The sequence below is a fragment of the Acomys russatus genome, chromosome 5 (assembly GCF_903995435.1).
Source record: "Acomys russatus chromosome 5, mAcoRus1.1, whole genome shotgun sequence".
Taxonomy (NCBI): domain Eukaryota; kingdom Metazoa; phylum Chordata; class Mammalia; order Rodentia; family Muridae; genus Acomys; species Acomys russatus.
In genome coordinates, this window is record NC_067141.1 from 8,566,675 (window position 1) to 8,594,512 (window position 27,838).

Consider the following 27,838-nt stretch of genomic DNA (forward strand, 5'->3'; position numbering starts at 1 on the left):
CCGTGTACCTCTATGTATTGGTGTCCATAGAGGCCAGAAGTGGGCACTGGATCCTCTGGAACTGGAGGTGCAGATGGTTGTGAGCCATTATAGGGGTGCTGGGAATTGAACCTGGGTTCTCTGCGAGAGCAGCCAGTGCTCTTAACCGCTGAGCCATCTCTCCATTCCCCTTGAATTTTGTATTTGTCTTTGCCCTGACCAAAAAAAAAAGTGTACATGCTTTTAAATGCTCTAAAACATTTCGTGTAACCAGGAAGCATTTTGTAGTTTCACAGATTTAGATGTTAAAGATCAGGAGGTCTGACTCTGAACTGCTTCGCACTCATGGAAATGGTTTTAGCCTAGGGTCTCACTGCTCTCATTTACTATAGGACGCAACCCACCTCCCCGCCAGTGCCTCGCTCCCGCAGTAGAGATGTGCTCAGGGCCATGTACAGGCTAACCAATCGCTCTATCTATCATTAAACTACACCCACAGCCTTCATTTGTGCCAGGCAGATACATTCGTTTTTGTTTTTTTGTTTTTGTTTTTCACAAGGTGAAGATGATGAGGAAAGCCAGGCCGACTGTAATTCCAGAACGCATTGGGCTAAGGCAAACAGGACCATGAATGAGAGGTCAGATGCGCTGCACCGAGAGGTCAAATTAAAAAAAAAAAAAAAAAAGGAAAATTGTGGGTTTTGAAGCCACTTAAGCGGTATATATATGTTAGTGCTGAGCCAGACTAAGGCCATGTTGGTCCAGACTAAAGCTCATCTTCTTTCAGGTCAAACGTCACAATCTATAAATCTTGGTAAGGTCTAAAGAACAGCAAGCTGAGGCACTACTAAGTGGGAGGGTGGGGGGGGGACGACCGAGGTGGTGTGGTGGGAAAGAGCCAAGAGGCCAGAAATTGAGCAGTGTGCGATCAGAAGACAATGCGGAGGGCCAGAGCGACACTCATTTGACTCAGTGGCTGGGCAAGGGCAGGCGGAAGCATGCTCTCTCCCTAGCGAAAGTGGGGTCCGGGAGAGCCGGAGGCGTCTCTCGGTTCCCACACCCGGGCACACACCAGGCCCTCGACTACAGTTCCGCTCTCGGGCGCAGGGCCCTGGCGCCGCCCATAGCGGGAGGGCGGGTCGTACCATTGTGCCTTTAGAAGGGAGGGCAGCCTGCCGACGGCGAGTCCCGGGGGCGGGGGGGAGGGCGCGAACGAGAGGTGCTTCTCACGCAGGCCGACGGCGCGCGCGAGTGTGCCCGCGTGAAGCGACTCCCCTGGGTCCTCTTGGCGCCTCGGGAAAGCGGCCGGACCCGCCCCCTCCCGCCCCCGGCGCGGTGCGTTTCCATCCTCCCCCCCCCCGCGCCATTCCCGCTTGGTACGGCCGCGTAGGCGGGAGGCGTACTTAAGGTCGGCGCGGGAGGCTGGGCGGCTCAGTCCTCGCGGCGTCCCTTCGCAGTCGCCCGGAACTCTGTTGCTCGGCGGCCTGCGCGCGCGTGCGCGGACATGGCTTCAAACGGTATGGAGGGGCGCGCGGGCGGCGGCGGCGGCGGCGGTGGCGGTGGCGCGTCCCTGGGAGGCGTCCTCTCTTCTCTTCCCTCGTAGCCGGGCTTTTTGGTTCTCCGCTTGGGCCTGTGGCGGCGGGGCGAGTGTGGGCCTCCCGCGCCTCTGGCGGGAAGCGGCGTGGGGAGGAGAGGAGAGGGGAGGGCGGTGTCGCCATTTTGTTCGGCTACTCCGGAGCCTTGGGTGCGGGGCTGCGAGAGCTTTTCTCTCATGGCTCGTTTCACTCGGGGGTTGAGGGTTGAGGCGGGGGCGTGGGGGACGCTCGCCGCCCGGCGACATGGAGTGAGGGGTGAGGGAACGCCAGCCTTCCCAGCCTCACCCCATCCCCCCCGCCCGGCTGGGCCTCGCTTTGTCGCAGTGCTGCATCCGGGCACTTGGTGCGCGCACGCGCTCCGGCCCCTCCCCTTTCTCGGCGCGTTTTTTTCCTTCACCCCCCCCCCCCCAACCTCCCACCCCTTCCCGCTCTCACCCCCCCTCCGCCGTCCGCCTCGAGTTGGATTGGGGAATTTTTGTCGCGAGACCCTCGGCGCAAGGGTGTTGGCCTCGCCCAGCTCCCCGGGTCCCTCGGGAAGGGGTTGGGCCGCCCTGTTCCCGCCTCCGTGTCCTCCCGGCCGGAGCGGACACAGCCATAGCTGGCCCCGCGTGTCCGTGAGGTTGAGGGAAGCCGCTAGGGAATGACCAACGGACTCGGACCCGGCCCGAGGATTTTTTTTTTTTTTCATTTCTAAATCCTGTTTTTCTGTGGCAGGAAGGAAATTAAAGGAGTCGCTTTTCCGAGGCCACACCCTCTCGCTCTTTTTTTTTTTTTTTTTTTTTTTTTTTTGCGCCTAGTGCGGGGGCAGACCCTGGGCTTCCTGCGCCGAGCTGCTGAGCTGCTGCTACCTAGTATTTAACTTGTCTAAAGCGCTCTCTGCTTCTGTTGGCGCGTGGTGGGCGGGAGCACAGTCACTTGGAGCCACACGTCTGGTGCCTTGAGGATGCTACATTACTTAGGGTCAAAGAGCGTTGTCGCCTTGATTGCTTGGCTTTGTACTAAAAGTCCACGTTTTGTCTTAGTAAGGTCTCCAAGCTTGGTCACAAGGTGAATATGTGTTTATAAAGACATTTGTTTGGTCTTACTGTTGTGGCTGCCTTCTTGAGCTGTGGAATAACTGCTAAAGTTAATCTTGACGCCTGGTGAGACCACCTTTCCTATAAAGATGCTGTGAAGATACATGTGGCAGGCCTTGAAAAGGCGGAGACAAGAGGAATTTTAAAGTTCCAGGGCTGGTCTGCTGGGTTTGTTTTTGTATTTTGAGACAGGGTTGTCTAAATATACATACAGGTCTTGGTTATCCTGGACTCACTTTGTAGACCAGGCTGACCTCCGAACTCTCAGAGCTTCCTGCCTCCACTTCTCTGGGTGCTGGGATTACAGGTGTGCGACACCTCATCCGGATTTTTTATTTTTATTTTTTTAAGTATTTTTTTTTTTTATTCATTCATATTACGTCTCAGTTGTTATCCCATCCCTTGTAACCTTCCATTCCTCCCCTATTGGGGGGACCTCCTCCCCCTGTATATGCTCATAGGGTATCAAGTCTCGTCTTGGTAGCCTGCTATCCTTCCTCTGAGTGCCACCAGGTCTCCCCATCAAGGGGACGTGGTCAGATATGGTGCACCTGAGTTTGTGTGAAAGTCAGTCCTCACTCGCCACTCTCTACTCAACTGTGGAGACTGTCCTGTCCATTGGTTAGATCTGGTTCAGGGTTGGAAGTTTACTGCACATGTTGTCCTTGGCTGGTGCCATAGTTTGAGCAGAACCCCTGGGCCCAGAAGTGCCTGTCACAATGTTATTTTAGGACTTTCTATTACCCATTCTCCCATGCTTCTCTCACTGAGAGTCCCAGTAGGATGCCCTCCCCTCTTTCATGATAAGTGAAGACTTTCATGGGACATGCCCCTTGGGCTAGTGTCCAGATACAAGTGAGTATACACCATTTGAGTCTTTCTGCTTCTGGGTTCATTTTTGAAGAAGGAAAACTTGACTCAGGTGTGATGGCACACATCTCAGGACAAGGGGGGCAGAGACAGGTGGATCATGTGAGTTCTGGGACAGTCAGAAGTGCATAATAGAGAAAGAACTCTGTCTCAAAAAAAGCAAAAAAGAGAAGTTTGGGTGTAAATACAGAACCAGTCCCTCGACAAGAATGTTTGTGCCTAATTATCCACAGAAACCTTTTTTTTTTCTCTCAGAAAGATGCTTAGTGTGGCCCAGGTCTTGGGTTCTACCTAGAGCAAAACAAAAATAAGATGGTTTTGGTGTCTAGGAATTCTGTAATAAAACTTGCCAATTCCAGCTTGCTTTACCTAAAGTTGGTATGTCATGAGGACTGTTTTTGCAATGACATTTTTGTAGATGAATTTGTTTTGATTGGCTAGTACAAAAGTTGAAAGAATTTAGTTCCATTCTTAGCAATTTAACAAGACTTTTCCCTCTCCCATCTTTTACAGACTATACTCAACAAGCAACTCAAAGGTGAGTGTTGTTTCTGGGCTGGAGTTTGTAGGCCGTGAGGGTGATCAATGTAACCTTAATTTTCTATATTTTGTTTTTTATTCTGTTTTTTGACGATAACTGACTGGTTTTTCTTTCTCCTAGCTATGGAGCCTATCCCACTCAGCCTGGGCAGGGCTACTCCCAACAGAGCAATCAGCCCTATGGCCAGCAGAGTTACAGTGGCTATGGCCAGTCAGCTGACACTTCAGGGTATGGTCAGAGCAGCTATGGTTCTTCTTATGGACAGACCCAGAACAGTGAGTATCCTGGTGGAACACATCTTTGTCACTTTGTCATCTTTGTCCATTTTTATCTAAATGTTAGCCTTTCTTAAACCTGAATGGACCTGAAGTTCCATAGGTTCCCTTGTTAGTCTGCAGTTGTTAACATTTTGTAGTCAGTCTTTTCAAACAAAACACTGATTTATAATTGTTTCTATTTTCTTTGTTTTTCCCCTACCCCACTTTTGATTCTTTTTGAGACAGAGTATTCTCTTGCTTTGTAGACCAGGCTGGCCTCGAACTCACAGAGAACCACCTGCCTCTGCCTCCCGAGTGCCTATTTTCCTTTTTTGAAAAAGCATGTTCCCTAAAGAGAATTATTTCTAGGTGGTGGATGGGAAGAAAATGGTTTGCTTGGGAATTCTTGAAGTTGGGCAGGCACCTGTGATTCACAGAGGTGGTGCCCTTAGTACCACAGGGGCAAGGAATGCTCTGTCTGTATCAGCACATTAAAAATGCAGTTAGGAAGCTGGGGTGGTAATGGCACACGCCTTTAATTCCAGCACTCAGGAGGCAGAGGCAGGTGGATCGCTGTGAGTTTGAGGCCAGCCTGGTCTACAAGTCTAGGACAGCCAAGGCTACACAGAGAAGCCCCGTCCTGTAAAACAAGCAAACCAACCAACCAACCAAAACTAAAAGGAGGCATTTTTTGTGTTACGGTTAGTGGCACAGGAGCCTGGGTTTGGGGTAGATAGAATGAAATTGGACCTATAAATAAGAGTGACATTGAAGGTGTGGTCTGTTGCTATAATTTCTTAGGACCTGGGATGTAGAGGTGGGAAAGTCAGGGTCACGTTCATTTAGGATGGTGGTTCTTAACCTTTCTAATGCTTCAACCCTTTAATTAACAGTACCTCGTATTGCGGTACCTTAAACATAAAGTTATTTTTGTTACTACTTCATAATTATAACTTTGCTGCTGTTGAGAATCATAATGTAAATGTCTGATGTGCAGCATACCTGACAGGTGACCCTGTGCAATCCCAAAGGGGATGTGAAGTCCGAGACTCGGTCTTAAAGGATTGGGTGGCAGCAGAGACTGGTCAGATATTGATAGATTTTCGAGGATGGCTTTGAACTTCTGATCTTCCTGTCTCTGAGTCCTGGAGCAAAGACGTATGTGTCACAACATACTTGGTTTATATGCTGCTGCTGCTGAAATGTAGAGCTGTGTGTGTCAGCTGAAGTACATCCTCTCAGCTCACTCCGTCTCCTTGAGACAGCTTTCTCAGTTCTAGGGCTATCTGCATGGAACACTGGGTTTGGTGTGTTTCAAGATTAACAGACGTTTTTAAAACTAGGCAAACACCATGATTTCTGTTTTCTGTTGTTTTTCAAGCCCTGGCTGTCCCAGACTTGCTTCATAGACAAGCCCGGCTGGCTTTGAACTCATAGGTTTGCTTGCCTCTGTCTCCTGAGTGCTTGGATTAAATGTGTATACCATCCACTTCACAGCCTGATTTCTGTTGTTGTTCTTTTTTTGTTTTTTGTTTTGTTTTTTTGTTTTTCGAGACAGGGTTTCTCTGTGTAGCCTTGGCTATCCTGAACTCACTTTGTAGACCAGGCTGGCCTCAAACTCACATCCACCTGCCTCTGCCTCCCGAGTGCAGGGATTAAAGGCGTGCGCCACCATGCCCGGAATTCTGTTGGTTTTAAAATTTTTTTTTTAAATGTTTTTCGATACAGGGTTTCTCTTAACATCCCTGGCTGTCTTAGACTTACTTTGTAGACCTTGAACTCGGGAGATCCATCTGCCTCTGCCTCCCAAGTGCTGGGATTAAAGGTGTGTGCTACCACCACCCAGCCGATTTCTGTGTTTTTAACTTACTCTGTTAGTGCAGGCATGTGTTTGTTACAAAGTGCATGTGTGAATGTTACAGGGTCAATTGTGCCTACTTAAGATGGTTCCAGTGATTGGACCCAAGTTGTCAAGACTTCCACAGCAAGTCCGGTTAATTTACCTTTAAAAAATAATTTGAGATAGTTTCACTAAGATTCCCAGATTGGCCTTAAACTGTGATCTTCCTGCCCCATTGTCCTGATAGCTGGCCTTTGTCAGTAAACCTGCTAATAAAAATCTAAGGTATTTATTTATTTTCCTCTAAGCACTGGCGAGTAGCTGGAAGTGTATGCTCCATCGAGCTATTTCTTGTCCCCATTCCTCCCTTCAGCTGATGTTATCATATTGCCCTACTTGACTTGGAACTGGATTTGTAGATGAGATTGGTCTCAAACTTAACAGAGATCTTGTGCTAGGATTGAAGATGAGCACTACTGCATCTGGCCCTCCCTACCTTTTTGTTTTGAATAAAATAGCATTTGTAATTCTGTTTTCTTTGTAGCAGGCTATGGTACTCAATCAGCTCCCCAGGGATATGGTTCCACTGGAGGCTATGGCAGCAGCCAAAGTTCCCAATCTTCCTATGGGCAGCAGTCCTCCTACCCTGGCTATGGCCAGCAGCCAGCTCCTAGCAGCACCTCAGGAAGGTAAGGTGGTATAGGAGTGTGGGGTAAAGGCCGGAAAGTGATGGTGAACTGCTGGGCCTCTGATAGGTAATGAAAGGGAATGGACTAAAAGCAGAGCAAGCATTTGGGTATTTTGCAGTCATAACTCTAGTTTTCTTTTGTTTTTCATTTAGTTATGGTGGCAGTTCTCAGAGCAGCAGCTATGGGCAGCCCCAGAGTGGAGGCTATGGTCAACAGTCTGGCTATGGTGGACAGCAGCAAAGCTATGGACAGCAGCAAAGCTCCTATAACCCACCTCAGGGTTATGGACAACAGAACCAGTACAACAGCAGCGGTGGAGGTGGTGGAGGTGGTGGTGGAGGTAAGAAAGTGTCTTAGTTTTGTCTCCTTATTCTCTGAGTTGCCCATTTTCCTAAACCTAGTGGCTTCCTTGCTTACTAGGTTTCTAACTCTTACTGTCCTTTATAGTGGCACCATTGACCCTTCCATGATACGTCATAGCCTTTCATTATTGTTGCTGAAAATTGAAACAAGTTTGTGTATGCTAAGAATATATAAACAACTAAGCACCCCTCCCCCCCCCTTTTTAAACATTCTTTTTTTTTCCTTACAGGCAACTATGGCCAAGATCAGTCCTCCATGAGTGGTGGTGGCGGTGGTGGTTATGGCAATCAGGACCAGAGTGGTGGCGGCGGTGGTGGCTACGGGGGAGGCCAGCAGGATCGTGGGGGCCGAGGCAGGGGCGGTGGAGGTGGTTACAACCGAAGCAGTGGTGGCTATGAACCCAGAGGCCGTGGAGGTGGCCGAGGAGGCAGAGGCGGCATGGGGTAGGTGTCTGATGAGCCAGGGAGTACCTTCAGTGGGGAGTGTTGCATGGATCTCCCTTGAAGTCAGTCCCTAGTGCATGGTTTTATTAATCTCTGGGGGTATGTAAGGGCATATATGTGGGCAGTAGTGTTTCTTTGTATATATTCCTCTTATGTTTTTGTGAGAACTTGGGAGCCAAAATCCCATTTACAGCTATGAGTAGAGATTTGAGTATTGGTGCATTTATTTCCAAAGAAAAAAGAATATACATATGGATTGGAGTCATTGTTAATCTCAGGCAAGCAACTTGGGAGTAAAGACTGCTCTGCAAGGGGAACTTCTTAACTCCGTTCCTGGGAAATGCTAGGGAAACTTATTCTGTGTATTCCCATGTGTCCTCCAAGGGCGTTGGTAATGGTTGCCTTGACCTCAGCTTCTAGGGATTGGCTATTCTCATCCATATTCTGTAGTTACTTGAATTTTGAGCCTGATTTGCACTAATTTGACTATGATTTTGTGTGTCACTTGGTTCATTAAGGGGTTTTCTGACTGAAGTGTGCAGACTTTCAGGGCAAAATACACTTGACAGTGGTGTTCTGCTTTCTTATTCCACTGTCCACCTATTCTTGGTCAGTTAAAATCATCAACTTTTCCAACTGGATCTCTTGTAGTTGAAGTAAAACCTTAGATTTGATGTTAAAATAGTTTGTCAAATCTGTTGGTGACTTTGAAGGACCTTATTACCTTCCTTGAAAAGGGGAAAATGTCAGTGGTACATTTTTTCTTTCTTTTTCTTTTCTTTATTTTTTTGAAAAAGTAGGGTTTTTGAGTTTACATGGTAAGTATTGAGAGGTGGGTGGGGGCAGTCTCAAACACTCAAAAATACGGAAAACTCTTGTGTGCGTGTGTTTAATGCAAAACTTTAAAAAGAAAAACTGTTATGTGACTGTTAACTTGCTCTGCATTTTATGTGCCACAGGTATGAAAGGTGACATTGCAAAATACTCCGCTCTTCTCACAGTGTAGAAGGGGTGACCCCGGGGTGAAGGGTGATTAAAAACAGCTCAGTAGTCAGGATAGGGCTTAGCTGAGTTTGTCTTGCTCTAAGGGGAAATTGCCTTTGGTTATGACTTTTTATGGAATGGGGTTGGGTCTGCTTTGCTGCTTTCAAAGCAAAAACCACAAACAAACAAAAAAATGTGTTCAGGGCTATCTCAGGGGCCTGGTGTGAAATGTCTTCTGGGTAATTGGGGGTAGATCTTTTAAACCAACTTCTGGGTTGTCCACCACTTGCAACAAGAGGAAAAAAACATCTACGTGAGAAGAACAACCAAGAAAAATGAGCTTTTTTGTTTTTTCTCCAGAGGATATAGATAAAACTTTTAAAAGAAATCCTTAACTGTGTCTTGAGAAATTACACACGTGTGTGTGATAAGCTCAAAGGTCAGACAAGGGTGGTCAGGAAGGGGTATATTTTAGTAGCCACTTGAATCTTTTTCCCAAAACACCTACCCATGTTTGGGTAATGTTAAAACAAAACAAAAACAAAAACAAAAAAACCCTTTTGTAGCCGTTGGAAGCTTCATGTCCTTTCTTCTAACTTGTCTTCTCCAGCGGAAGTGACCGTGGTGGCTTCAATAAATTTGGTGGTAAGTGAACAGAGTTTCCAAAATTCCCAACTCCCAGCAATGCTTTGTCTGATTGTTCATTTGCAGATGTCTTAGCTTGTTAAGTGTCAAAGGTTTCTAAAGTGTCTGTAGCCACCTCCAGAGAGGGGTGGGGTAGGATGCCTCCTGCTGCCCATGTGTGCTGACCTGGAGGCAGGCAGGGATAAGCTCTTGCAGTCTGTTACTAAATTGGTTTTAATGAAGTGACTAGAAGTATTTAGTAGGCCTCTTGATGGGTGTTGCCACGTCTAGCACTTAGTGACTATACCATCATGAGCAACTGGACAGTATTCTGGAACATGTGGTGCCAACTTGGCTTTAGGATCCTTTTGATCAGTTTGTCCAAGGTGTGCGTGTGTGTACGCGTGTGTGTATGTATACACAACCTCCCAAATGTTTTAATTCAGGGAGAGGGACATGAAATAGTGCTCTGCCCTGAGGATGGTAAAGTTGGTGTATATATATTTTATTAAATACTGATGTCAATGCAATTCTACATATGTACTCAGACAAACACATAGAAACTAGATCTGGGAAGGAAGGTGTGGACTGCTTCAAGAAAGATCTTGAGCATGTGTTGCTCATGGGAAATAAACAGGTTTTAAACAGCACAAACTTGAATTCATGGAAAAAAATGGCAAATTTGAGAAGTCTCCCAGTAAGCTGGAACTTTTCTGGTTTATTTAACAAAATGGTTTCTTGATTTGTCTAAACACTTAAAGCCAAAGGCTTGGGTTCATTACTTAGGTGTCATTGTGTACAGGTACAATATTTAACTATGATGAACTTAGATAAACATTGGTCAAAGATGGTGTCTGGAAAAAAAATAGAGGCTGTATTATGAAAAGATTTCTGGTCTGTTCCCTGGGACATGCTTTTAAAATGCAATAGCTACTATGTATATTTATTTTCATGTTGCTGTGGGGGAAACAACATGGTTAAGAATGGTTTTCAACATGAAATTAAAAATTGTTCTACAAGGGTTGTCTTTGGTGTAAAAGTTCGGAGAAACTGGATGGATGCACATCACATTGCTGGTGTTGAGCTTATGTCTCTCTGGTGAGAGAACAGGGCTAAGTTACGTATGAGTTGGTTGGTTAATTTAAATGAGTTACTAATGTCCCCACGCCATCTGTGCTGAGGACATTTCCCAGCCCTAGCTGGGGGAAGACAGCATTTTCTTGAAATGTGGCATTAACTCTGTTGGGACTCAAAGATCTTAAGAAAAGGGCCTTTGTCTCCACTGGGCAGGCCCCAGGATAGGGTTTGAAGAGACTGGAAGCAGTTATCTGATACATTGCAAGGATTTGAATATGATGTTAATTTGTTGCCTTACCTGACCTTTCCTGTTAGCTAATGGCTCCTTTTCCTTGTTTTTGTTTTCTTTTTTTTCATGTAACTAAGGCCCTCGGGATCAAGGATCACGTCATGATTCTGGTAAGTTCGTGGTTTTCATACAGTATTCATTTCTGTTTTCTTTGAAAGAAAAGAAAAAAACACCGAAAAAATGCAGAGAGAAGGGAGAGTGTTTATAAACAGCAGCAATACTGGATGCGGAGAGGTCTAGGGTGATTCTGGTATTGATATCCTTCTGCTAAGTCTCAGGTGATGCTTGGGCTGCAACAGGCCCTGTTTGAGAGCTGCTCATTGCAAGTTGGTGTTTTTAAGTGTGCACATGACTAACCCAGGCCTAGTGTTGTACACCTTTCTTCCTAGTACGCTGATCGCTTGAGTTGAGGTTGAGGCCAGCCTGGTTACACAGCTAGTTAGTTCTAGGACAACCAGTGCTATATACAGAGAGAAACTGTCTTAAAAACTAAAACAAACCAGGTGGTGGCGGCACATGCCTTTAATTTCCAGCACTTTGATGGTAGAGGCAGGTGTATCACTAAGTTGAAGGCCAGCCTAGTCTACAGAGTGAGTTCTAGGACAGCCAGGGCTACACAGAGAAACGCTGTCCCCAGAAACCAAAAATAAATATGGAAAAAGAAAAAAAAGGGGGGGGGATTATGGTGGTGCACACCTGCAATCCCAGCGCTTGGGAGGCAGAGCCAGGTAGATGTCTTGAGTTGGAGGCCAGCCTGATGTACAGAGTAGCTGCAAGACACGCAAAGGTGTATAAAGAAACGCTGTTGGAGGGAAAAGAAAAAGGTGGATGACTATTCAAAGACTAGAATAAGTGGTTTTTTTGGGTTGTCTATTTTAATACGATATTAATTGTGTGACTGGTAAGAATTCAGAGCTTTTCCCTTGAAAGCTTTTTAATATCAACTACTTAAATACTGTTAATATACCTGACTCTAACTTTTGTCTTTCTTGTGCTCTTCAAATCCTTTTATCTGGTGTTGAAAAAGCAGAACAGGATAATTCAGACAACAACACCATCTTTGTGCAAGGCCTGGGTGAGAATGTTACGATTGAGTCTGTGGCTGATTACTTCAAGCAGATTGGAATTATTAAGGTACTTGTGAAACAGCGGGTGCTTCCTCTTTCCTGTAGTACAGGCCTTTAGATATCACGTTATTAAAACAAGTCTTGGTGACTGTCAGTAGTAAAAGCACTCTTGGTGGCTTTTTTTTTTCTTCCTCTCAAGACAGAATTTCTCTGTGTAACCTTGGCTGTCCTGGGCTAGCTTTGTAGACCAGGCTGGCCTCGAACTCATAGCGATCTGCCTGCCTCTCCCTCCCGAGTGCTGGGATTAAAAGCGTGCGCCACTACTACGCCCAGCCTTGGTGGCATTTTTTCTTTTCTTTTCTTTTTTTTTTTTTTTTGACATTAGAGTGTTCTGTAGCTCAGACTGGCATTGACTTTGGTATGTTTTGTTTTTTATTTTTTATTTTTATTTATTTATTTATTTTTGGTTTTTCGAGACAGGGCTTCTCTGTGTAGCCTTGGCCATCCTGGACTCACTTTGTAGACCAGGCTGGCCTCGAACTCACAGCGATCCGCCTGCCTCTGCCTCCCGAGGGCTGGGATTAAAGGCGTGCGCCACCACGCCCGGCTTTGTTTTGTTTTTTAAAGATTTATTTATTATTATGTATACAGTGCTCTGACTGCATGACCTGCGTGCCAGAAAAGGGCATCAGATCTCTTTATAGATGGCTGTGAGCCTCCGTGTGGTTGCTTGGAATTGAACTCAGGACCTCTGGAAGAGCAGTCAGTGCTCTTAACCTCTGAGCCATCTCTCTCCAGCCCTTGTTTTTGTTTTCTTAAACTGTTGAATTTCAGTGAAGCCTTGGTGGCATACACTGTATTCGTGCAGAGACACGTGATATCTGATTTTTTGCCCAGACCGATATACATAATGAGATCTAGGACAGCAAGGATCATATGTAGAGACCATGCCTCAAAAAAATAAAATTTAAGGCCTGGAGAGATGGCTCAGAGGTTAAGAGCGCTGGCTGTTCTTCCAAAGGTCCTGAGTTCAATTCCCAGCAACCACGTGTGGCTCACAACCATCTATAATGAGATCTGGTGCCCTCTTCTGGCATCTAGGCATACATGCAGGGAGAATACTGTATAAATAATAAACACATCTTTTTGTTGTTGTTGTTTGTTTTTTCTTTCCAGACAGGGTTTTTTCTCTGTGTAGCCTTCTCATTTGTAGACCAGGCTGGCCTTGAAATCACAACGATCAGCCTGCCTCTACCTCCCGAGTGCTGGGATTAAAGGCGTGCGCCACCACGTCCTGCCTAAACAAATCTTTAAAAATAAAATTTAAGATGGGCATGGTGGCATAGGCCTTTAATCCAAGATGGATCGCTGTGAGTTCAAGGCCACCCTGGTCTACAAAGTGAGTCCAGGACAGCCAAGGCTACACAGAGAAATCTTATCTTGAAAAAACTAAAAACCAAAATGTAGTGGAATGTTGGAATAGCAAGTATATACCTCTTATATCTAGGAAACCAGTCTAAATGGTTGTTGCTACCTTAATTTATTGATTGAGCAGAGGAAATTTATCTGTTGCTCTTTGCTAAGAGGAAACCACAAAGAGATCTGATAAGGGATGTGCCCAACGGCGCGGTGCAGACTGGGCTTGAACTTCAGTTACACGAAAGGTGGCGTGAATTGGGAAGAGGGAAGCCAAAGTTTGGAAATAAGTTTGAAGAAAAGAAAAGATGGAGGTTTCATTTGTACAGGTTCTGTGTTAGTAGACAGAACCGGTTAGATCAGATGTTTATTTTGAACTTGTCCAGACTAAAACAGTGTAACAAAACAAGTATATGTATATTAAAAAAAACATTGCTGTTTAGGTATTGTAAGTAATGTGGGGTTTGCTGCCTTGCTGCAGATTGAGCCCTGTGGTATTGTGGTTGCTAGGAAAGTACTGTATCTGCTGAGTATACCCTTAGCCTATGATTGTGTATAGGTTATATACAAATACCTGCATGTATCTTCTAAAAATTTGGTAATTCATTTTGTTTTCTTCAGACAAACAAGAAAACTGGACAGCCTATGATTAATTTGTATACTGACAGGGAAACTGGCAAGCTGAAGGGTGAGGCAACAGTCTCATTTGATGACCCGCCTTCTGCTAAAGCGGCTATTGACTGGTTTGATGGTATGTGTGGGAGGGACGGAGGAGGTCGGTGGCTGGGGCTAGGGAAATAGGAGTCTGTGGCACCTAGTTATTATTGTTTATGGAGGTACATATGGTGTTCAGACTGCCTTGCAGGGACAGTTCTTACATGGCTAATGGGGATGGAACTTGGGTTGTTAGGCTTGGCAGCAAATACCATTACCTGCTGAGCCATCTTGTATTCCTTTGGGACTTACTTATCTGGAATTTCAGTGTGGTCTCATTTTTGTTCATGTCCCATTAGTTTATAAATCTCAAGGGAGGCCTAGTGTTTTGGGTCTGTAGGTCTCAACATTTTATTGTGTACATTGCTGAGTATATATGTACATGCCATGACATAGATATGAAGGTCAGCGAACAAACTGGGGTTAATTCCTTCCATCATGTGGGCTCATGGGATTGAATATAGGTCATCAGGCTTGATGACGAGCACTGTGACCCACCCAGCCTTCTTGCTCTCAGTCTGTGTGTGTGCTGAGCATCTAAACCACACCCTTCCACACAACACTGCATTTCCAGCCTCTCCCACTTTCCCTTTTCTTTTTTCTTAAAGACAGGGTTTCTCTATAGTCCTGGCTGGCTCAAACCCAGAGATCTGCCTCCCAAGTACTGGGATTAAAGGCGTGCATCACCACTGACAAGCCCCAAAATCTTTGTATCTACTTAAAAAAAAATATGCTGACTCGTAAAAATTACAGAAAAGCCAGCTGGGCATGGTGATGTACACCTTTAATCCCAGCACTTGGGAAGCAGAGGCAGGTGCATTTTTTACGTTTGAGGACAGAATGGTCTATGTAGTAAGCTCTAATATAGCCAGGACTACACAAACCTTAACATGTAGGTTTCCATAGAGGGTTTTCATTTATATTTCATTTTGGTTAATTCACCCACCTTTAGGTAAGGAATTCTCTGGGAATCCTATCAAAGTTTCATTTGCTACCCGCCGAGCTGACTTCAATCGGGGTGGTGGGAATGGTCGTGGAGGCCGAGGCCGAGGAGGTGAGTCGCTTTTTTTCCTGGCTTAAAGTGGAGCACAACGCAGAAGATGGTGAAAATGAGTTTCATGGAAAAGGTAGGCTAACCAAACTAAGGAAGTCGATTGATTCCATCTGTACTAGGACCCATGGGCCGCGGAGGCTATGGAGGAGGTGGCAGTGGTGGTGGTGGCCGGGGAGGATTCCCCAGTGGAGGTGGAGGAGGTGGAGGACAGCAACGAGCCGGGGACTGGAAGTGTCCTAATCCGTGAGTGAATTTGGCCTTTTAAAACAAGTTCTCATGGGTGTGATTCTTGACACTATGTTAGGAGTAGGAAGGTTTTTGTTTTTAAAACTGTCAAGGTCACACTGTCAACGGAAGATTGAGTTAATAGTTTATTTAGGGGGAAGGTTTGTTTACAGTTTTGGGGGCACGCTATGTTTCCAAGTTGAGTGAATGCCTAGAATTTTGGAAAGTACAGAACCCTTTTTTTTTTTTTTTTGAGACAGGATTTCTTTGTAGTCCTGTCTGTTCTAGAGCTTACTATGCAGACTTAAGCTGGCCTTGAACTTGCCTCCCAAGTGTTGGGAGTAAAGGCCTGTGTCATCGCCATCCAGATTTTAGTTACTTTCTTATTGCCATGACAAAACACTGGCCAAGGCGACTTATAAAATATAGTGCATTTGATTTGGGACTCACAGGCTCATGGTTCCAGAAGATTAGACCTTATGACCATCATGGTGGGGACATGGAGCTGGCAGGCAGGCATGGAGTGTACTAGTTGTTGAGAGTGCCTGTCTTAAGTCAACAACGGGGGCAGAAAGAACTGGGCTTTTGAAATCTCAAAATCAGTATCTGCCCCATTTCCTAATTCTTCACAACTGGGGAGCCTAAGGAGGCTATCTCACTCAAACCACCACAGGGAGGCATTTGACAAGTACCGGAGACTGAGGTTCTAAGTGGGTAGGATAGTGTAGGAAGCATGGATGTGCTCATAGAAAGATGAATGGATGGTTCATGTGTAGACGCGGTGAAGACGACAGATTTCAAACACCTATCACTGAAATTACGTGTTTAAAGCTGAGCTGTGGCAGATTGAAACCATGGGAAAGGCTGAAAGGTAGTAGTCTAGGTTTATTTAATACTATTTTTGCTGGCTCTTGGTGAGAAACCAGCTTTTGTTTTTGTTTTTTAAAAGATTTATTTAGTAATTATTTATAGTGTACTGCTTGCACGTGAGCCATCAGGCCAGAAGAGGGCACCAGGTCTCATTATAGATGGCTGTGAGCCACTATGTAGTTGATGGGAGTTGAACTCAGGACCTTTGGAAGAGCAACCATTGCTTTTAACTTCTGAGCCCTCTCTCCAGCCCTGAGAAAGCAGCTTTTGAAGTCTCGTGAATTCAGTGTTCTGGATTGCATTTTTATAAATGAATTACTTTTTATTTCTTTAGTACATGTGAGAACATGAACTTCTCTTGGAGAAATGAATGCAACCAGTGTAAGGCCCCTAAGCCAGATGGCCCAGGAGGGGGACCAGGAGGCTCCCACATGGGTAAGAGGGGAGCAGAGCTGGTGTTGGGGTCAAAAAGAGCCTATGCTTTTGATTGGAAGGTAACTAAAAGACACATCTTATTTCTCTTGTCCTAGGGGGAAACTATGGAGATGATCGACGTGGCAGAGGAGGATATGATCGGGGCGGCTACCGGGGCCGAGGCGGGGATCGAGGGGGCTTCCGAGGGGGCCGGGGTGGTGGGGACAGAGGCGGTTTTGGCCCTGGCAAGATGGACTCCAGGTGAGTTAAGTAAAAACAAAACAGATCATGAGGAAATAAGGTTTTGCTGAGTGGGAAAAGAAAGCTTAGCTGGTCATATTTTTGGGAAGGGAGGAGAGGAAGAACTGAACCCTGTTTTCAGGCAGTTTTGTTTAAGTCACTTGAAGGGCGTGCATGGGTAGCTCGGCAACTCTGATCTAACTGATAACCTTCTTCTTTTTAGGGGCGAGCACAGACAGGATCGCAGGGAGAGGCCGTATTAGCCTGGCTCCTCAAGTTCTGGAACAGCTCTTCTCTACCCAGTGTTACCCTTGTTATTTTGTAAACTTTCAATTCACGATTGCCCATGGATTTTTTTTTTTGGGTTTTGTTATGGTGTGTGTGTGTTTGTGTGTGTGTGTGTGTGTCAGACTACCGTAATTGTAATCATACCTCTGGTTCCCATTAAAAACCATCATTTTAGTTAAATTCTGGTCCCCCCAGTTTACTCTTTGGAAGCTGAGTCAATGTTCCCCCTAGAGATTATTTTGCACAGCAGGTAGGAAAGTGGTAAATGACTGGTATGTTACTTCAAGAAAAGGACCATGCATACAGTGGTCTAGGTGGATCACTTGTACATCTTACCTAAATCCAGATGTCTGTAGGTCATTTGTGTTTTGAAATTTGATACTTTGAATGCAGTCCTGTTTCACCTAGGATTATAGTATTATAGTAAATTGTATAGCCCTAGCCTGGGTACTAAGATTAAAGGCGTGTGCCATTCTGGTCACATTCTTCTTTTAAGGAAAGTTGAATGATAACAAGGACAAGGGTGGAATCAGTGACTTAAACCTCCAGCCTGTTAAGTTTAGTGATGTCTATATTTGGTAACCATTTGTTGTGTATTCATATTAGCATATAGAACTGAAAACTAGGTGTGTTGGTTTACATTGGTCCTCACACTGGGGAGGCAGCATTTCCAGCTTGATTTATTACTATGTAGTCTCTCCCCTGTCCCAAAGCTAACAAACCAAAACCAGTTGGGCAGTTAAGGATTCCTATAATCTGGTACTTGGGTGTGGAAACAAGAAGATGAGAAGTTCAAGACCAACATGGACTGCAGTCATGCCAAAAAATAAAGTTTTCTCTTCTCCCCCACTCCCCCAATAACAGCCAAACAGGTCAGCACAAAATAGTTTATAGGTAGGCAAGATAAGCACACCTCAGAATGTGGCAAAACAGCAAACTGAAACAGGTTTTTAATTTTTGTAACAAGCTTGCTTTTTTTTTTTTTTTTTTTTTTAAGATTTATTATGTATACAGTGCTCTGCCTGCATGTACACTACAGGCCAGGAGAGCGTATCAGATCACATTATAGATGGTTGTGAGCTACTATGTGGTTGCTGGGAATTGAACTCAGGACCTCTGGAAGAGCAGTCAGTGCTCTTAACCCTCTGAGCCATCTCTCCAGCCCTGTTTTTTAAGACAGAGTTTCTCTGTAATCCTGGCTGTTCTGGAACTTGTTCTGTAGACTCAGATTTCACCTTGTCCCACCCCCTGCTTTGCCTCCTAAGTGTAAAGGCGAACACCACCAACACGTAGCTATACCGTGTTTTTTAAGAACGCAAGTCTCAGCTTTCTGGGATTAAAGATGCGGTGTCATCAGAACCGATTACATGGTTCATGAGCATAAACATTGTGTTTGTAGGTCACAGTGTTAAAACTGCTTAGAGCCAAGTGGATTTTGTGTCTTGAGCTGCTGATTGGTACCTCCACTGAAGGCCTTGCTATTTAACCCTGGTGTGCCTGGTAGCTCAGTCTCTCAGCTGGGTGTAGTGGTGCATACTTGTAATCCCAGCACTTCTAGGAGGCAGAGGTAAAGGTAGATCATATCTGAGTTTGAGGTCAGCCTGGTCTACGAAGTGAGTCCAGGACAGCCAAGACTAATGAGGGAGGGGGGTCATGGTGAATGCATGAGTCCTAGCCAGGCCATTTGTGTTTATTTTCTATTTTATTTTTAAAAAATATTTATGTATGCAGTGTTCTGCCTGCATGTACACTACAGGCCAGAAGAGGGCATCTCATCACATTGTAGATGGTTGTGGGCCACCATGTGGTTGCTCGGAATTGAACCTTTGGAAGAGTAGGTGCCCCTTTTAACCACTGAGCATCTCTCCAGCCCTACCGTTTATGTTTTTAATCCCAGCTCTCAGGCATATTTCTGGGAGTTTCAGGACAGCTAGGGCTACACAAAGAAGCCCTGTGTCAGGCCCCATATATAATATATATGTAATTCTATATAAAATATAGTCACATGGAATTATGTAGTTATATATATATATTATGTATATATATATATATATATATATGTGTGTGTGTGTGTGTGTGTGTGTGTGTGTGTGTGTGTGTGTGTGTGTGTGTGTGTGTGTGTGTATGTTACCTGGATCCATGTGTGAATCCTGCTTCAGTTTCTCAATGCTAGGATTACCGATCAGGTCGGCCTGATCAGCAATTTGTATAGAAGATGAAGTTAGCTGAAGCAGACATCATGTCTTGAGACCTACATAGAAGTTTTTTTTGTTGTTTTGTTGGTTTTTCGAGACAGGGTTTCTCTGTGTAGCTGTGGCTGTCCTGGACTTGTTTTGTAGACCAGGCTGGGCTTGAACTAGCTGTAATCCGCCTGCCTCTGCCTCTGCCTCCTGAGTGCTGGGAGTAAAGGCGTGCACCACCATGCCCAGCAAAGTCCTAGGTAGAAGCTTATGCAGAAGTGTATCCCCACCCCTGTCATGGAACTTGCTCTGTCGACCAGGCTGACCTTGAGCTTGGGAAATCCATTTGCTTTTGTTTCCCAAGGCTTGTGTCACCATTGCCAGTCAAAAGTATCCTTTAAAAAAAAAAAAAAGTATCCTTTAGAGAGGAGTTAACTTCATCTTGAGATGTAGTGAGGCAGGAAGCATGCATGGCTTTGTTAAAGGATGGCATGCTCTAAAGTTGAATGCCTTGAATGCTCTTGCAGTGTTTTATGTCCCCTGAGCCTGCATTTTTTTTTTTTTAAAGACAGGAGTTCTCTTTTTTTTTCCCCCCCGAGACAGGGTTTCTCTGTGTAGCCTTGGCTGTCCTGGGGTCACTTTGTAGACCAGGCTGGCCTCCAACTCAGCAATCCACCTGCCTCTGCCTCCCGAGTGCAGGGATTAAAGGTGTGTGCCACCATGCCTGCAAGTCTTGCTAATTTCATAGACTGTTAGCTCTATTAATTTGGTTTGAGAAGCCCAGTGGATGTTCCGTTGCTTTACCTACTAGGGTGGTAATGTATTAGGTTGTTTCCATAGTAATGAGGATTACAGCTTTTAAAAGTTTGTTTCTAATTTAAAAGACTCATGTGTGTGTATGATCTGCATGTGTTAGGTGTGGGTGTGTGTAGAGACTAAAAGGGAGGTCCCTGGAGGTAGCTGTTGCAGGCCTTGTTAGCCACACGTGGGCACTGAGAACTAAACCCAGTTCCTCTGCAGGACTAGTAGGTGCTTTTTGTTCTGGTCTCTGTATAGCACTGACTGTCCTGGAATTTGCTCAGTATGTACTCTTGACCTTGGAGCCATCTCTCCAGCTCCGAGTTGAAGGGTTTTTTGTTTTTTTTTTTTTGGTTTTGTTTTGTTTTGGTTGTTTGTTTGTTTGGCTAGGTAATTAGTGCCCAGTAGTTTGCAGTAACTAGGTCCAGCATGGTATGTGGATAGATGAGGAAATAAATGGATGAAGACAACTGGTTCTGGTGCCAAAGTTGAGATACCCAGTGTTTTGTTTTTTGTTTTGAGACCAGGTTTCTCTGTATCCTTGCCTGTTTTGGACCCGCTTTGTAGACCAGGCTGGCCTTGAACTCCCTGAGATCTGCATGCCTCTGCCTCCCTGAATCCTGGGATTACAAGTGTCCAGCTCTTGTGTGTGTGTGTGTGTGTGTGTGTGTGTGTGTGTGTGTGTGTGTGTGTGTGTGTTTAAACCTCTGCCTTGCTCTTAGCAGATCTTTAGTAATAGCCAGGCAAGTAATGGCCTTTTTCTTAACTGAGGAATATTAGACTTAGTTCTTTGGGTGTTTTTTCCCCTTCAGTTGTATAGGTTGAACATAGGGAATCTTGGCTAGACAAGAGCTCCCAATGTCTACATATTTTGGACAGGGACTGAGTAGTGCAGGCTGGTGTCCTGGACCTGCCTCAGCTCTTTGGAGTGGCTGGGATTGCAAGTCAGAAAAGTTTTAGACATTTTAATGTTACACAATTACTGGAAACAATTTGTCTTTTTGTTATAGGTGCCTGTAATTTAACACCGACCTATGAATGCTGTGTTTAACAAATTTGTATGCATGCATACTTTTTTCTTTTCCTTTTTTAATGGGATGTGGCTTGTACACACCTAATTGTAGCATTGGGGCAGAAGCAGGTGGATGGATCACTGAGTTCAAAGCTAGCCTGGTTTACATAGTTGTAGGCCAGCAAGGCCTATGTAGTGAGGGACTGTTTTATCCACTCATTGATCTAGTCTATCTGCTTTGTGTATGCTGGTGTACATGTGCAGTTGGTTATGTGGATATGAAAGGAGACATTTGTGTGTGTTATCTCAGTTGACCTTACAGGCTCTAGCAGTTGAAACTGGGCATCAAGTTTGATAGCAAGAACCCTAAGCTGCCTTTGTCCGACTCACTCATCTTTTTTTAAAAAAAGTATATCATTAATTTATTCACATTACATCTCAATTGTTATCCCATCCCTTGTATCCTCCCATTCCTCCCTCCCTCCCATTTTCCCCTTATTCCCCTCCCCTATGACTGTGACTGAGGGGGACCTCCTCCCCCTGTATATGCTCATAGGGTATCAAGTCTTTTTGGTTAAAGACATGCAGGCTCACATACTCTACATTTTCTCAAGACATATTTGTGGTACATTTACACTATGGAATACTACTCAGCTATTAAAAACAAGGAATTCCCGAAATTTGTGGACAAATGGATTGAAGTAAAAATGGTCATAATGAGTGAGTTCATCCAGAAGCAGAAAGAGTCAAATGGTATATACTCACTTATATCTGGACACTAGCCCAAGGGGTGTGTCCCATGATAGTCTTCACTTACCAGGAAAGTGGGACAGAGGGGAGGACATCCTATTGGGACTAGGTGAGAGAAGCATGGGAGAATGGGGGAAATAGAAGGATCCAGATGGTCCTAGAAACCTACAAGAAGAACTTTATGATGGGCCCATCTGGGCCTAGGGGTCCTGCTCAAACTATAGCACCAGCCAAGGACAATATGGGAAGTAAACTTCAAACCCCTACCCAGATCTAGCTGATGGACAGGACATTCTCCACTGTTAAGTGGAGAGTGGGGTCTGACTTTCACAGGAACTCTGGGTGGGGAGGCCTGGTGGCACTCAGAGGATAGCAGAGACTTGCTACCCTATGAGCATATACAGGGGTGGAGGTCCCCCTCAGTCACAGACATGGGGGGTGGGGAGTAGAGGCAAAGTGGGAGGGAGGGAGAAATGGGAGGATACAAGGGATGGGATAAGAGTTGGAATGTAATATGAATAAATACTAAAAAAAGTTCTTTGATAAACAGCTGTGCTCATATTTGCCCCCATGCAAACTGGCATGAGCATCAACCATGGAATATCCTTATTTACATACATATATGGCTTAGCTTTGTGAGTACAGCAAAAACAGCTGCTTGACATTTTGTATGTGCCCAGAAGTGATACTGCCATGATACTTAGTTTTAATACATTTATTGAGCTTTGGAGACAAGGTGTGATGGCAGATGCCCATCATCTTGGCATTCAGAAGCCAGAGCAGGAAGACAGGAAGTTTGAGGTAAGTCTAGTCAGTTTTGTTTACTGTGGCAGACTTAGTTCTTGTGTTGCTGTGATAAGACACCGTGACCAATGCAACTTGATGTTTTAGTTGTGTTTACAGAGGGTTAGAGTTTGTGAACAGCTGAAGATGCCAGCAAGAGGCAGAGAGCACACGGGCGTGGCCTAAAAGCCCACTTCCTCCAGACCACAACTCCTAATCCTTCTCAAACACTTCTACCAATTGGGGGCCTTTTGGGAAAACCTGAACTTGTAAATACTTTCTAAATTTAATACGGATCACCTATTAGTAAGATAGATAATTTAGTAACCAAAAACCAGAAGCACTGGGGGTTTCAGGTATTTTTACGTTTTAGGGTATTGATATTTAATGTATCTTGGGGCTAAAAAAACATGAGTTCACTTGTTAGAAACACATCTTCGCTTGAAGATAACTTCATGCATTCAAAGTGTGCTTGTGTTTTGGTGACCTGCCAAGGTGAGGTCAAGATTTGACTTAGAAGCGGATTCTTTCCTAGGGTTAACACAGCATGGCTTTGAACTTGTGATCTCCTGTTAGTTGAGTACTAGGACTACAGGCATGCGCTACTGACTAGAAGTTGGTTTTTTTTTTTTTAAATGAGATTCAGAGTTAATGTTGTCCCAGGCTGGCCCCAGCTGCAGCTGCAGAGGATGACCTTGAGCACTGCTTTGGTTCCCACTTCCAGGCTTCTGCCCTGGCTGCTCATCATGACCGGCTGTGAGCAGCATGTGGCTACCAAATAAAGCTTTTCCTCCTCAGGTCACTTTTGAACAGAAGCCTAACCAGGGTACCAGTTAGCCCAGAAGGAGAGGCGGCCCAGGAGTGCATTGTCTGCACGGCTTCCTCCCAAGAGTTGTCTTTACTATTATGAATGACGTGTATACTCCTGTGTGTCGGGAGGGAGGGGGTCGGTTGGGATGCTGTGTACGTGTGTGTGGCCATGGTCATGGTGGAGCTGGAGTTACTGGTGGTTTTGAGCTGCTTGATGTAGGTGCAAGGGACCTAACCCTAGCCTGCAAGTTCAGTACTCACTTTGTAGACCAGGCTGGCTCGAACTCACAGTGATCCGCCTGCCTCTGCCTCCCGAGTGCTGGGATTAAAGGCATGCACCACCACTGCCCAACTTTTTTTTTTTTTAATAAGATTAAATACACAGTGTTTGCCTGCATGGTCTCCTGCACACCAGAAGAGGGCACCAAATCTCATAGATGGTTGTGAGCCACCATGTGGTTGCTAGGAATTGAACTCAGGACCTTTGGAAGAGCAAGCAGTAACCTCTGAGCCATCTCTCCACTCCCTCCCCCCAGCCCCGACTCCCGCACATCTGATTTCTTATGATAGACCCAAAGCCCCCGCACTGTCACCATCCTTGCCTCAGGTTGTACTTCCTGCATTTTCTCACTATGTCGTCCCTTTGCCAACACAGCTTTAAAAAAAAAATAGATTTACATATTTTGTGTCCCATGAGTGTTTTGCCTTTGTGTGTGTGTGTGTGTGTGTGTGTGTGTGTGTGTGTGTGTTTGCGCGCTTTCTCTCATGTACCTATGAGTGGCTGTGAGCCAGTATGTTGGGGCTGGGAATGGAATCGATCCTTTACAAGAATAGAAATGCTCCTAATTGCTGAGCCACCTCCAACCCCCTTGTTGAAGCCTGCCTGCCACTCTGGAGCTCTGCTCCTGCGATGCTGTAGACCAGGCCTCTCTGCTTCCTGATTGTTGGGATTAAGGCATATGCTACCATGCCCGGTGTGTATATGGGTTTTCATAACTAGCACAAGCCTAGCTTGGTTTGGCTTTTATTCTTGTTCAAAGACTTAATTAAGGTTGAATAGAAGATTTGAGAAGGAAAGTTTATCATTTTGAAGTTGTGCATGGCACCCATCTATAGTCCCAGCACTTGGGTGGGGGATATGAGTCAAGTATGCAGTGAGTCTTTAAAAACTTGAGCCTGTTGTGACTGGAGAGATGGCTCAGGTTAAGAGCACTGGCTGCTTTTCCAAAGGCCCTGAGTTCAATTCCCAGCAAGCACATGGTGGCTCATCACCATCTATGAGATCTGGTGCCCTCTTCCGATGTGCAGGCAGAATACTGTATACATAATAAATCTTTAAAGAATCAATAAACCTTTAAAACAACAGCAACAAGAACAACAAAACCTTGAGCCTGTCATGGGGGCACATACCTCTAATCTCAGCACTAGGGCAGAAGTAGGCAGGTCTCTGAGGTAGAGGCCAGTCTGGTTTGTATAGTAAGACCCTGCCTCAAAATCTCCCTTTCCCCTCAAAGTTTCAGCTTTTTTTTCCCACTTGGTTTTTTTCAAGACAGGGTCTTTCTGTGTAGCCTTGGCTATCCTGGACTAGCTTTGTAGATCAGGGTGGCCTCGAACTCACAGTGATCTGACCTGCCTGCTGGGATTAAAGGCGTGCGGTCACCATGTCCGGTGTCAGCTTTGTAACTTAATTTTTCTTAGGAGATCCGGAGCATCATGAGGAGCTTGGCTTAAGCTATGGTGATGGAGTTTCTGTGTGACTCCTGTAGGGGTTGGGACTGCCACTGCCTACAAAAGCTGCTGTGGGTCTAGGCAGAACTGTCTGATCTGATGAGTGGACATCTAATTATTGTAGTGTTTCCAGGTGCCCAGCTTTGGGATGTGGTCAGCTTGAGCTGCCACCAGGACTGGAGAGAACTTTTAGATGGTCTTTCATGTAGCAGGTGCATGGTGGCAGCACACATGCCCAGATGCAGTTGAATGCCCTACTGGGAAGAGTGGCCGACACTAATGTGCACTTCTCAATGCTGTTAATGATGAGCTAGGCCTTGTTAGCCTCACTTTGTGGAGGGATGCTGAGGGACAGTTTTCATCATAGCTATTAAGACTAGGAGCTGGGGTTTGAATTTTCATCCTTTAGATTTTCTACCCTTAAACAGCTGTTTAATGACAGATATCTAAGACTTAGAACCAAATCCTTCCCTCCTTCCAGGAAAAAATATAAAGGGAAAAGGGAGTCCTCAAGTTTGTGTGTGTGTGTGTGTGTGTGTAGCATGCATACCGGTGCATGTGGAGGTCAAAGGACAGCCTTGGGTGTTGGACCTTGCTTTCTACCATGTGTGAATTAGGATCTCTGTTCTGTGACTCGGTCTGGGAACTTGCCAGGATTCTCCTGTGTCTGCTTCCCATTTTGCCAAAGATTTTAGTATGTTTCCAGCTTTTATATAGGTTCTGGCATCTGAACACAGGTCCTTACATTTGTAGTAAGTGCTTTGCTCTGTCACCTTCCCTCCCACCCCCCAGCCATCTCAGCCCTTGGAGAAGCTGTTAGAACTGTACTGCTTCAGGCTGGGTGTGGTGGCACACGCTTTTATAATCTGAGTGCTTCGGAAAAGACAAGTGGGTCTCTATGAGTTGAAGATGGGTCTACATAGTAAATTCTAGAACAGCCAAGGCTACATATAGAGAGACCCTGCCAAACACAAATACTCCCAAAACAACCATACAGAAAGAAAATTTTGAAAAAAAAAAAAAATTGGAACTTAAAAAAAAAAAATAGTTCCACTTTCTGAGAGGGTTTTTCTGTTTACTGGACTTGCTTTGCAGACCAGGGTGACCTGGACCCACCTGCCTATATCCCTGTGTGCTGAGGTTACAGGTGTGCACCACCCCACCCAGGTGGGACTTTTTTGTTGTTGTTGTTGTTTTGTTTTGTTTTTCAAGACAGGGTTTCTTTGTGTAGCCTTGGCTGTCCTGGACTAACTATGTAGACCAGGCTGGCCTTGAACTCACAGCAATCTGCCTGCCTCTGCCTCCTGAGTGCTGAGATTAAAGATGTGTGTCACTACGGCCCGGGACTTTTTAATTTATTTTTTAAGGGCGTGTCTTTTAAAAATCTTTTAGCCAGAGTCACACATGTAAATCTGGCTGGAGTGGCTGGCATTGAACAAAGAGATCTGACTGTCTATGCCTCCCAAACTTTTTTCCCCCAAGACAGCCCTGCAACTCTCTCTGTAGACTAGGATGGCCTCTAATCTATAGAGATCTGCTTGCTTCTGCCTCGAAATTGCTGGGATTAAAGACATGCACTACCACACATAGCCCAAGCTTGTCTTATATGTATTGGATGTTTTTGCCTGCTTGTATGTCTGTGCACTATGTTCATGTAGTGCCTACCAGAGCCAAAAGAGGGCATCAGATTCCTTGGAACAAGAGGTACAGACTGAGCCTCCATGTGGATGCAGGGACTTGAACTTGGAAGTCAAAAATTTTTTTTTTTTTACACTTTGTTGAGGCAGGGAGTCTATTCTTCCCACTGCTGTGCTGCATACTAGCTACTAGCTAGCTGGACTGAGCTTCAGGGTCATTCTGTCTCTCTCATTTGTACTCAGGTCTCTCTCTGCAGTCTGGATTGACAAATGTTCCTATCAGTGGGGTAGGGGTGCGACAAAGCCAGTTTCAGACATGGTAGATGGGACTATAATTGAGATCCATTCCAGCCCAATAGCTACTCTTGCAAAAAGTGTTATTTGTGTCCTATCTGTTGATAGCCATTAGGTTCACATGGAGCTTAAGTTTTTAGAGTCATGGTCTCATTGTTCCTATATCCTGGCTTGGGTAGGGCTGGGATCAAAGGCATGTGAAAAATTTAAAAAGTAGGAATGGGGGAGGGGAAAAAGTGTTTGTCTTTTATTGATAGGTCCAGGGAAAAGTCTTTTGTGAAACTTTGCTGTGGCAGTGGTGGACTTTGTCTTAGAGACACTGGGGAATAAGTTTTCTCTGAGCCAGTAGGTGTGCCTTTGAACACGCTGATGCCACTAGACCTCAAGGCTTTCCAGAGTTGCAATCCAAGTGTGCAGGGTCAGGTGTGAGCAAATAGTGGGACACAGTGTGTGAGAGAAGTTGGGGCTTAAGGACCAGGCTGCAAGTTCAGGTGAGACTGTCTGTTCCTATGACCAGTTTTGGTTACTTAGGCTGTTAGAGGTGGGCTAGACGCAGGGAGGACCAGAGACCTGTTACAGCTCAGAGGCAGAGGGAGTGAGGTTGGTAGGTGTTTGATATTCTGGGCCTCCTTGGTAACCTGCTGGTACCTCTGCCTCTCCCTCTCCTGTGAAAATAGTATAATTATGGAAAAAGTAGAACACAGAACTTTAAATGGGTGGGATGTGGTGGCACAATGCCTCTACTCTCAGCACTCAGCAGGCAGAGGTGGGCAGATCTCGAGTTCAAGGCCAGCCTGATCTAGACTGCCAGGACTACACAGTGGAACACTGTCTTTAGCCCCCCGCCCCCAATAATCTTAAATGGACTGGTTTGTTTAATTGGCAGAGCTGCCCCCTCTCAGTTCCAAACCCTGTTTCCTGTTTTGGTTTT

At 45.3% G+C, this 27,838-nt stretch overlaps 1 protein-coding gene across 1 annotated transcript; it reads left to right on the plus strand.

Moving 5' to 3' along the window:
- The first annotated feature begins 1,370 nt into the window (after window positions 1–1,370).
- Window positions 1,371–16,993, plus strand: Fus (FUS RNA binding protein). The gene is made up of 15 exons (XM_051145373.1): window positions 1,371–1,496; window positions 4,034–4,058; window positions 4,182–4,336; window positions 6,703–6,847; window positions 7,000–7,187; window positions 7,440–7,653; window positions 9,248–9,282; window positions 10,705–10,737; window positions 11,658–11,761; window positions 13,732–13,861; window positions 14,777–14,878; window positions 14,998–15,121; window positions 16,308–16,408; window positions 16,504–16,648; window positions 16,851–16,993. Exons 1-15 carry the CDS (start codon window positions 1,484–1,486, stop codon window positions 16,888–16,890), a joined length of 1,554 nt encoding a protein of 517 aa, XP_051001330.1. The 5' UTR covers window positions 1,371–1,483; the 3' UTR covers window positions 16,891–16,993.
- Window positions 16,994–27,838: the final 10,845 nt, after the last annotated feature.

What these genes read in the sequence shown, in the direction of transcription:
- Fus (XM_051145373.1), top strand. An exon ending in TGGTGGAGGTGGTGGTGGAG is followed by an intron (nt 7,188 to 7,439) that starts GTAAGAAAGTGT and finishes TTTTCCTTACAG; the next exon opens with GCAACTATGGCCAAGATCAG. An exon ending in GGCTATTGACTGGTTTGATG is followed by an intron (nt 13,862 to 14,776) that starts GTATGTGTGGGA and finishes ACCCACCTTTAG; the next exon opens with GTAAGGAATTCTCTGGGAAT.